We start from the raw sequence: 11,680 nt of genomic DNA on the forward strand, positions 1-11,680 counted from the left end.
GGGGGGAGGGGTTAGAGTGACAAGGTAACTGGTATGCAGTAGGAGCTTCTGCCTTGAGCCCATTGGAGGCTTTACTTATTAGTTTGATAGAACACCCTGACAAAGAAGTCACTTAAAAAAAGGGGGTTGTCTTGCCTCTTAGTTCCAGAGAGATAGATTTCAGCTCTATGAGGAAGGTTTTGTAGCAGGCAGCAAAAACTAAATGTCAGGATTGGAAGATTCTGACCCTCTGCTGTTGAGTCTCTCCCTTCACCATTTTGAGCAGGGTTTCTCCATTCTTAGCCACTGCATATGCGAGACTAGCCCAACCATGAAGCTTTAGGTTCTACAGTGATAGTCTTCCCCATGTAATCAGGTGGCAGAGATCTGTTGAGAAAGACACTTGTAACCCATCCTCCAGCTTCTAGGAATTCCCATCTGCCATGAGTAGTGAAGGTGTTTCATTCAGGTGTGAGATAAACTTGAGGAATCCAGACACACTGGTCCTTATAATTGTTCAATAGGCACTCTACTCTCTGGGCTATTCCTCCAGCTTGAGATTTCTTAGAGCAGGATTTTATATAGGCTCATGAGGCTCATGATCTTCTGTGAGGAATGACTCTCAATGTCCTCCACACACATGGAAAAATTGACATGTTTCTTTGAAAAGATGTTTTTAGGAGGCTGCAGTGCTAAGACCACATATACATGCTGTTGGGGGTTCCTGAAACCACCACTTTTACAGGACGCAGTGGGATGACATTCTCCTTGGCTGCTGTGTGACAGTAGTCCCTTGTAAAGGTTTTAAAAACTAAGTTGTGTTCAACCATACATCATGTCTGACAAAGCATGAAACTCCTGTTAACTTTGTTTCTAGCAACATGCTCATTCTAGTTGGGAACATGGGGTGCTTCTTCTTATTGTTCCCTTTGAAAACTTAGTCTACCAATAATGTCTTGTAAATAGAAGATGGGAGGGGGCAGCTTAAGGAACAGGCAGTCAAGCTTGTTGACCTGGGTTCAAGCCCTAGGACCCGAATGGTCCAAGAGAGCCAGGTGTCACAAGTTGTCCTGTGATGTGCCTACACACTGAGGCCTGTCCTCAATGGTGTAGATACCATCATTTAAAAACTCAGTTCTGTGGAAATCATGTCAGCCAAAACCAAGAAGTCTGTTCAAGAATATAAGCTTAGCTTCATGGGACGTTGCTTACTTGTAATGACTATATTCAGGTTTAATAATTATCAACAAAATGAGTTTGAGCCAGACTAGCCCATCCTACAAAAGATCTTGTCTCATCAGTATGAAAATAGAGAATTGCAACATGGCTCAGCAGGTAAAGGCACTTGCTTACAAGCTTGACAGTCTGGATTTGCTCCTTGCGACCTGCACAGTGAGTTGAAAGAACAGACTTGAACCAATTATCCTCTGACCTCCCTTCATGCATGACAATCTAAGTGCAGTTCCACATGCACAATAAAATAAAGTGTAACTTTAGTTTTTCATCCTATCAAATACAGGAGAAATAGAGGGTCAGGGGGTATGGACATCCTGTACCTGTACCTGCATAGCATGCACATGGGTCGCAAAGAAGGGAAGAGTCTATTGCATTCTTGTAGTTTCCAGAGAATCAACTCAGGTTGACATTCTGAGGCTTGACAGAAGCACTTTTACCTCCTAAGCCATCCTTTCAGACATGGTATTTCAGTGTGGCCTAATGCTCCTGACTACCACCTTCTTTAATCATCCCCCATTTAAACCTGACTGCAATGGACAATATAGGAACCAGGTACTACAGAAGGGTAAACTGAGGACAAGAGGATTCTCTTATCCAAGGCCATAGAAAGAACAGTGATGATCATTCTCTTCCGATTGTTTCCACAGACTGAATCACTGCAACATTCTAGGTGATGCCTATGGCTTCCTGGCGTTGATACTGACCAACAACCAGAAGCTAACACACCTGAGCCTGAACATGAACCCCACAGGGAATACTGCAGTGAAGCTACTGTGTGAAGCTTTAAAGGAGCCGACCTGCTATCTTCAAGAACTGGAGTGAGTTAACTGTGAGGCTAAGGGTTGCCTCTTCTGCCCAAGTTTCTAGAAAGCAAAAGTTAGATAAGGAGATTTGAGAATTGCAAATTAACTCTAAGGTCATGTGTCATCTTCCTGTTGTTGAGGGTTAGCAAGGAATTACCATGAACAGGAGCCCAAGGCAAGATTGGGAGTTCTTGGTCGTATTTGATCCTTCAGATCTGTTCGTGTCTTCAAAATTATTAGTTCTTGGTTTTTGTTTTTCTTGTGGGGGTGCACTGTTTGAGGTACTCCAGGACTGGAACCAAGATCCTCCCATACACTGTATCACAGAGCCACTCTCCTCAGACCCTAGATGGCCTTGTTATTTGGGATGTTGACCACTGAGCAATATTCCCCAGCCCCTCACTGGGAGATTATAGGCAGGTGTTCTGCCAGTGACCCATACATCCCAGACCCTTACTGGAGGAATCTAGGCAAGTGTTCAGCCACTGAGCTATACTCCTCAGTCTCTTCCTGAGGAATTATAGGCAGGTCCTCTACCACTGATCCACACATCTCACCCTAGAGGTTAGTGTCCAAACCTAAATGTAAAGTGGATTTATATTTCAAACATGCTTTAAACATGTTGTAAATTTGGTTGCATGCAGAACTTTAAGTGCAGATTATAGCCATGAGCTGCCACATGAGGTCAGATGTGGGACATTTCCCTTGTGATCATATTGCACTGCTAAATTTCATATTCTGGGGTAAACAGCCAAGGATGGTGGCTCAGGCCATTGATCCCAGCACTCAGGAGATAGAGGCAGAAAAAATTCTGAGTTAGAGGCCAGTGTGATCTCTACATAGTGAGTTCCTGGACAGGTGGGGATGTATAGTCTCTGAAAACCCCCCAAGATATCTAGCTGTTAGGTTCTCTGGTGTCACTCCACCCCATTCTTCCTGAGGCAGACAAGCAACCTCCAAACCTTTGGAAAACCCACCTTCCCTTGGTATCATAAAATGAGTTCCCGTGCCCTTCCTTTCTGACCTGGTGTTTTGCCAACAATCTTCAGTTCTTGCTTATCTCTCAGCCTCTGGACAACCTTGGCATTTTTTCCAAAGATAGCTGTTCAGCCACTGCATTTTCTGCTCATACACTATCCTTTCCCAGGCTAACCTAACACACACTGTGCACCCTTCATGACAATAGTTTGGAAAGGCCACCTCTTGGGGATGCAGAGATGGCTTAGTGGATACAGAACTTGCTGAGTAAGCTTAATAACCTACAATCAGACTCGCAGAATCCATGTTAAAACCTTCTTCATGTGATTATAAACCAAACTACTAGTGAAGGGGATCCAAACAGATCCCAGTATCTCACTGGCCCCTGAGTCTCCCTAAAATGACAAGCTTAAGGTACATGGAAATAACTGTATTTATCTTGAATGTGTTGATGCCAATCTCTGGCCTCCAAACAATTGTGCACAGGTGTGACTACCCCTACACTCCCATACATATAATCAACCATGTTAACACCACAAAGTGAATAAAGACCATCTCTGTTTAAATTAATTTATTTTTCCTTATTTGGGGTGGATCCCTTTATTGCAAAAGGGTTCACATAGAGGTCAGGGACCAGTTTGCAGGAACCAGTTTTCCCCTTCCACCATATGTGGGCCAAGGGTATCAAACATGATTCAGCATTCTTGTTGACCAATACCTCTATACACTGAGTCATCTCCATGACACCAAGACATTGTCTTAGAGAAAAATAAAGGCAGATGTTTCTGAATGTCACTCCTGCTGTAGTTGTTCCCCCACTGAAGACTTGCATCTCCCACCTTCCATGTCTCATGCAGACTAGTGGACTGTGAGCTCACCGAGAACTGCTGCGAGGACCTGGCCTGTATGATCACAAAAACCAAGCACTTGAAAAGCTTGGATCTTGGTAACAACGCCCTGGGGGACAGAGGAGTCATAACCCTGTGTGAGGGACTGAAGCAAAGTAGCAGCTCCCTGAGGAGACTTGGGTAACTTCTGTGGGTCACCTCTTTGAGGGGACAAGCAAAGTGGAGGTGGGAGGGCTTGAACATGAAACCATGGTGCTGCTATCACGTTTAACGACTTCATAAAGTCAGGCAGTATCTACCTCTGAATCATGGGTCTGGGTTTCCAGGATCTATCAGTGGAGAGCCTTCCTATAGATTCATAGTGAGCTTCCACTTTGGTGCTAGTTATCTGGCTGGGTGCAAGGTTCTAGTAACACAGAAATTATTATCAGCACCTCAAATTAGCAGTAAAAATGAATACAGAGCAACCAGGCATAGCACTGGGACTTTAGTCAGCATTTAATCCACTTGGGAGCCTGTTAGACCAAAGTTTTACCCAGGTGATGAGTCTCACACCTTTAATTCAGCATACAAGATAAATGAAGTAAGTGGATCTCAGACCTTCAGACTGAGGACAGTCTGGGCTACACTGAGTTCTATGCAATCTAATACATGTTTGCACTCACACAAACTCATGCATACACACACACAAAACACACATAAATAGAAATAAATCTAAATTAAATCCTAGAATGAGCTGTTTAGGGGGCTCAACAGGAAAAGGCATTTAACAATCTGCATTCCATCTCTAGGACAATATCTTTGAAGAAGAGAACTTAGTAAGTTCTTCTCTGACTACCCCCCACTCATGCTAAATGGTCAAGCATGCACATGCACGCATATATGCACAAAAAAAATTAGTGTGGCTTTTTAAGTATCTGAACCCTCCAATATACTATGACCAACTTAATTTCCTCCTGTTAAGGAGTCTCTCTATGCCGCCCAAGATTATGATCCTTCTTTCTCAGCCTCTCTAATGCTGTGATTACAGGAGTGGGCTGCCATACACAGGTTCATGGTCCCTTGATTTCTTCATTCAGTATTAGCATGTGTGTGATGTGTTTGTGTATGCATACATGGACACGTGCCTATATCTCTAGCTGCAGCACATACTTTCTTGAACCCACAGAGGCCAGGAGAAGGCATTAGATCTCCTGGAGACAGAGATATTGGCAAATGTAAGCCACGTGCTGTGGGTGCTGAGAGCCAAACCCCAAGTCCTGTGCAAGAGAAACAAATGCTTTTAACCACTGAGAAACTGCTCTGGTGACCCTTGTCAATAATTCTCTAGGAGGGTGCTCTTTGGATAAAGACCCAAAGTTTTATTGCATACATTCATCCTACATAGTGCTGAGTTTCACAGGGACACTGTCATGCAGATGTATAATATATTTTGTTCAAACCTCTGTCTGTCTATCTCTCTGTCTTTCTCTCTCTCTCTATCTCTCTGTGTGTGTGTGTTTCTCTCTTTGTCTCTCTCTCTGTGTGTGTCTCTGTCTCTCTATGTCTCTCTCTCTCTCTCTCTGTCTCACTCTCTCTATCTCAGATCACACATACAGGCATGCTGGAAGGTACACATGTATAAACACTCCATCCCTCTCATCTCTCTCCCCATCCTGTGCCATTAGATTGCTTTCATTCCATAGAATCAGCTTCATGTCTGCTTTAGTGTTGTATATTTTTGTATTTACATACCTCACATCTACATATGACTTCATCTACTTAGAAAATGGGCTACACGAGCAAGAGGAAAATTTCAGTATTTCTCTTTCTAAATCTGACTAACATCACTTACTATACTAACCTCCAGTTTTATCAATTTCCTTAAAACCTAAGACTTTCAAGTTTTCAGCTTTATCTTATATGTCATAGTCTCTGACTAAAATCTGACCATCTAGGCATGGGAATCTCTTTACGAGTTCCCACAACAGGAGCAGTATCCAGGAAACTTTGTTCATACCAAGAGTGTGTCCAAACTTCCTGCCTCCATCATGCAGCTCCTCGCCCTTTTGAGTCTTGATGCAATATTACCTATGAATCAGGAAGTATTTTTGCAATACTTGTCATAAGCTCAATTTGAGTGTTCCTGGACTTTTTCACAGACACTTTGAGGTACACAGTTGCAATCAGAGGCAGAACCAAAACTTAAGAAAAGAGAATGTTGGGGCTCTCCCCAAAAGCAATTAAATCAAGCTCTGCATGGAAATACCTTTTGCCTTTTTGAAAGAATCTGGTTGAACTCTTATTTACCAGTCAGTGGTGGGTCCTTCACTGATGGGTTCTTTCTTGGTCTTCTGGTAGGTTGGGGGCATGTGGGTTGACTTCCAACTGCTGTGAGGCATTATCATTGGCCTTGACTTGCAATCCACATCTGAATAGCCTAAACCTGGTGAAGAATGACTTCAGTACATCAGGGATGTTGGAGCTCTGCTCTGCATTCCAACACCCTGCCTCTAACCTGTGGATAATTGGGTAAGTTTCAAATAGTCTCCTGAGACATAAATTCTGACTCTCTGACAAGGGGAGAAATGGGAGCAATTGAAAGTAGTTGAGACCATGGCTTGGCAACTATCTTTATCTAGAGCAGTAGCTCTCAACCTGCCTAATGCTGTGACTCTTTAATACACTTCCTCGTACTGTGGTGATCTCAGCCATAAATTTAGTTTTGTTGCTACTTCATAACTAAAATTCATACTATTTTGGTGGCACCTGCACTGCCAACTAGTACTTGGAATCAGGTGAAGCCCCATGGATTTGAAAGATAGAAATCACTTGATCACTCATGTTACCAGAATATACTGCATTTCTCTCTCTGGCTCTCAAGATATAAAGCTACAAAGACTGTATGCAAGTTCCTTAGCTGCTTGGTGGAAGCAAGAGTCCCTAGAGTGAGTCTGTAACTTAGGGCAGTAAAAACAACAGGAAGAAAAGTGTGGATCAGCATGTGACTGGGCCCATCTACACTTGAATGGAGGGCATGTTCTATTCCAGTGTCTAGGCACACAAGCAGGCAGTTCATCTAACACTTGTGGGAGGATGGGCATAGCTCCCAACATCTCCCCCAAAATTATTTTATAAATTAGCCCCTGATTGGGTGCCCAGGAATGTCAGCATTTGTCTTACCTGTCTTTGAGGCGCCCACAAAACACCTATGAACTCTGTCTGAGGTCAACAAACACACCCTTCAAACCCACCCTCATGGGATTTTCTATCTCTGACTGCCTAATTTATTCATGCTCAGTTGAACTTGAGCTACAGGATTTTTTACTGCTAGTCTACCTACTGACTGCTTTGCTTTGGGCTTGGCTTTTTGCAAAGCAACATAATGGAAGATACACACCAAGGCTGCTTTAAGGGCTAATATGCCCAGACCTGTGGTACTAGCTCAGTCTTCCAAGCCTCTCAAAGCACAGTGAGTTGTTCCTGTAACAGTGCCATCTGTTAATTCAAATTTAATATTCCCAATTAAGTGCATATCCAATTAAATGAATGATTTCAAATTTAAGTGGAGAGGGCCTCAGTTGCTTTTACAGAAAATTCTACCATGCAGCTGTGGCAATAAAGTGGGAAAGGGCAATCATAAAAGACTGAAGTTAAAAAAGCAGCTGCTAGCACAGCACTAATAATGGCTGCAGTCAGAATTCTCCTGGTTTGGGCAAGCATGGGTTGATTCTTCCCAGTATGCTTGCTGCAACAGCTACAGATTCTGGGATCCTCATCACCACTGCAAGGTCTTTACTCTCCCAGATATTTCTCAGAAGATATTCCTGTTGAGAACAATTATTAATTTATTAATATCAATAGTACTACACCATGGGTTTGACAGGGTGAACACAGTGCTCAGGGACCCAGACAGTTGGTTGCTCAGGAAAAACAAACAGAGCCTTGAGCCCTGATCAAAACAGAATCTGTTCCCTGCAGCAAGCCAGAGGCAAGGTATTTCCATCACACCATTCCCTGATGCCCTGGGCACGTTCTCCATTGTTGATCAGCTGCAGAGCAGCCTTCAGAATTCACATTTAAGTTTTTTTTTAATATGTAAAATTAAGGATAGATGTGCCTAAGGAAATATATCTCCCACAAATTTTGTTTTAGACAAATACATTTATGGTGTGATGCATATGTTTGATGAAGGCTTGTCCTTGGGAATTATAGGGAATTCCAGTCTTAAGGATTATAGCATAATCTGAAGAAAATGTTCAAACCCTTTACTGGAATAGGCAGAAGGATCATTATGTTTTAATTTTTGGGAACACTCATATATCTAAAGGCTTACAAGTAGGGATTTTTGACAGCTTTTAATTTCTTATCACTATATGCAGATGCATATATCATTTCTGAATAAGTATCAATTGAACATTGCACAAATTTAATTTCCCAAAGGAAGGGACATATGTAACATCTATTTGGCAAATATCATTGGGAGTCATTCCCCTAGGTTTAACACTCAAATTAGGAGCAGAAATGAATTCTGCATCTATGGTTCATTGAGTGACTATCTGTAGAGCTTGGTTCTGCATTCAAATGAAATTGACTATGCATCCTAGTAGCTTCATTCACATTAGATTCTTGTATAACCAATGCAAGGGGGTGAGCATGTGCATCTGCAAGCCGATTTCCCCTCAAAAGAGGTCCTGCAAGGGCAGTATGGTCTCTAATGTGCCCTACTAATATAGGAAAATTTCGTTGGCAAATCAAAGTTTGTGATTTCAATAACTGATCAAGAACTGCTGACACAAGGACAATATAAGCAGAGGTTTTTAAAGGTGGAAAAATCTGAGAAACATAGATTTTGTCAGTATAAATACTCAGTGCTTCTTCAGGAAACCTCTTCAAAGCTAATTGCATAGACATAATTTCAGCCATTTACAAGATGTAACTGTTACTTTTAGGATTCATGAACCTCTTCAGATACTGCAGAAGCAATGCCATTAGGAGAGCCATCATAAAAACTAGCCTAGCATGGGGAAAGACGGATAGAGGAAACCACCTTAGGAAACACAATGTGGTGCTCTTTTAAAAAGTGAGACAAATTGTTAGCAGTATAATGGTTATCAACTTTTCTAATAGTACTGTATGAAAAATATAGCCAAATCAGTATGGGTTTGTGCTAAAAAGCATACTTGCTCTTTAGTATAAGGCCTAACGATAACCTCTGACTCTTTGCCCAAAGGTCTGCACTGCTATTTTTGTGTTTATTAAGAAACTAATAAAAGCAATTTACTAAGGCAAGGCTTGTACATGTACCCATAAAATAGGTCCTTGCTGTCACATACTATTGATGGAGTATGGACAGATGAAATACCAGTAAGTATAAAGGTATTGAATAATCTATACATTTAAATGAGCTTTTCTAATGCTTCTCAGACCTTTTGCAAACAATCTGTCTTCAGTAGCAAGTTGTCTGTCACAGATGGGAACAGAGTTACTCTTAACAACACCAAACAGAGGACACAAGTGTCCAGAGAATATAGACATTTAATTGCTTCTATAGTTAAAGAAGTTGTAACTAGAAAGCCTGAAAGGTGTTAATGTTTAAATATTTTAATGTTTAAAAGTCAGAAATATGAGTAATATCTATTTTCCATAATTGATGAGGTATAAGTCCTTGAGGGTGAACACCGTTATGTGGTTTAGGAAGAAACTGAGGACATTCAGGACAAATCTTTACCATTTGACATGTGCATTTTCTAGAAAGTTCAAATTGTTGTCTCAGGCCATTACTATTTTGACAGAAAAGAATAAGATTATAATCTGCCTGATATACAAATCTGCTGTGGCATTACCTTTACTAAGGGATCCAGGCAACCCAGTATCTCTTAAATATCCTATAAAGTAAGGGAAAGTGTGTTCTCTCAAATTAACTTGTATTTGTACAAACAATTGTAAAATTCAAGAATTAAAAATATCCAAAAGTGAAACAATTTCAAGCAGTTGCAAATCATAAGCTGTATATGGCTATCAGTATGTACATTTGAAGTTTATCTAATTTTTTAACATTTAAAAATAGTGTGGCTACAGTACATATCTAATAATCGATGCTGCAGCAGGGGGAAATTAAACAATTATCCTGAGGTCCAATCACATGTGCTGTCTTTCTAATCATATGAGCCATCTATAAATACAGCAATCATACTATCTACAGGATGGATGTATAAATTTACAGAAAATATAAAAGCATGAATAGTAAAGAGAATTTTAGCAATTTCTTGATAATGATTTACAATTTTTTCCTAAAAAGTTTGCACATACAAGAAGCCAAACAGCAGTATTTAGCGATAACCAATTTAATTACTGTTTGGAATAAGTAACAAATATTTTATCAGGTTAAGACATTACCTTTATAAAAAATACCTTCCTGATTCTGTCATACAATTCTGCATTAACACAGCAAGGGTTACATAATCGGATGTTAAATCTTAAAGAGGAAGAAAGATGAATTCACATTAATGGTGCCTTTTGTCAAAAGGACTACGGTGGGTTTAAGGCAAAAATAGAGACAGGTAACAATTGATCATAATCTATATGATATCTGTTGTTTGTTTCCTCTATATTTTCTGCAAAACCATTCATCTCTCAGTTAACTGCAGAGGGGACTAGGATTTGCATCTCTTGAACAACAGACAGAGGCTTTAGACCTCCTGTGGCCTCAAACTCACAGATCTACCTGAAGGACTTAAGCTGTGTGCAACCATGCCTGTCCCATCCTGAGTTATGTTTTATTTTTCTATTTTAGATATTTTTATTTTATGTGTGTGAATGTTTACCTGAATGTGTGTTTATATATTACTAACATACGAAGCAGATGGAGATCAGCAAATATTCTAGGACTTGAACCACAGGTTGTTATGAGTTTCTATGTAGTTGCTGGGAACTGAACCCAGGTCCTCCAGAAGGGCAGCCCGTGCTCTTGACCTCTGACTGTGCTGTCTCTCCAGCCTGGATGCCTGGCTTTTCAATGTGGGGTAAAGCAGCAGCTTATGCTTGCATCCAATACTTCATAACTTGAGCTTATCTCCCCAGTGCTTTATTTTGTTAAATGACAGGGTAACATTTGAATTGTTTATACATCATATAATGCCTTCTGATGATATCTACCCACCACTACTTCCTGCAGATCTTCCCATGATGCTCCAATATGTGTCTCCTCCAACTTTACCTTTTTAAATTAGTTTAATAACCCCACTGCCTCCAACTGCTGCAGTTCATAAGCACATGGGTGTGGTGCCATCCACTGGAGCATGAACAACCTATCTTGTCCAAGAAATGAAAGCGATTTTCTCTGTTCCATTAGAAGTGGGGTCTTTGGAAGCCCCTCCACCATACCTATTACTCTAGGAAAGGGAGTGATGTACTGCTCTCAAAAAGGGTTGTAGTCCATGATCTGGCTTTCAGGACATCTAGGTCCTAGCATGACATGCCTTTCTTCCCAGCCTGTGGAAGCAGCAGTACTATCCGCAGGTGAGAAGACAGCTGGAGGAAGTCCAGTTTTTGAAGCCCCACGTGGTAATTGATGGTGACTGGTATTCTGTTGATGAAGATGGCCGTAACTGGTGGAAAAGCTGATGACATGAGTCCTCTGTTTCCTTCAGTTCCTAAGACCTCAGTATTTCCCTACATGTTTGTCTCACCTCAGAATATGTAGCAAGAATGAAATAAACAGAGCATTTAGAAAAGCATCAGGTAGTCATGTTGATCCTTGGGGGTGTGGTGTCAGGGCAGAAATGAAAATAGGGGTGGCTCAGTTGGTAAAGGGTTTGTGCAAGCATGAGTGTCTGAATTGGACATAGGCAACCC

At 41.2% G+C, this 11,680-nt stretch overlaps 1 protein-coding gene across 1 annotated transcript in view; it reads left to right on the forward strand.

Annotated features, from left to right (window-relative positions):
• LOC308439833 (NACHT, LRR and PYD domains-containing protein 5-like) overlaps nucleotides 1–11,449 on the forward strand; it is a gene marked incomplete at both ends in the record, with an annotated part of 129,922 nt that extends 118,473 nt beyond the window's left edge. Inside the window, 4 exons of the mRNA XM_080941746.1 lie at nucleotides 1,863–2,033; nucleotides 3,854–4,024; nucleotides 6,263–6,355; nucleotides 11,317–11,449. Of these exons, the coding sequence (XP_080797872.1) occupies nucleotides 1,863–2,033; nucleotides 3,854–4,024; nucleotides 6,263–6,355; nucleotides 11,317–11,449 (568 nt within the window). The remainder of the gene's footprint in view (nucleotides 1–1,862; nucleotides 2,034–3,853; nucleotides 4,025–6,262; nucleotides 6,356–11,316) is intronic.
• Between the last annotated feature and the right edge of the window lie 231 nt (nucleotides 11,450–11,680).

Source organism: Micromys minutus (assembly GCF_963924665.1).
Source record: "Micromys minutus genome assembly, chromosome: 30".
NCBI classification, from domain to species: domain Eukaryota; kingdom Metazoa; phylum Chordata; class Mammalia; order Rodentia; family Muridae; genus Micromys; species Micromys minutus.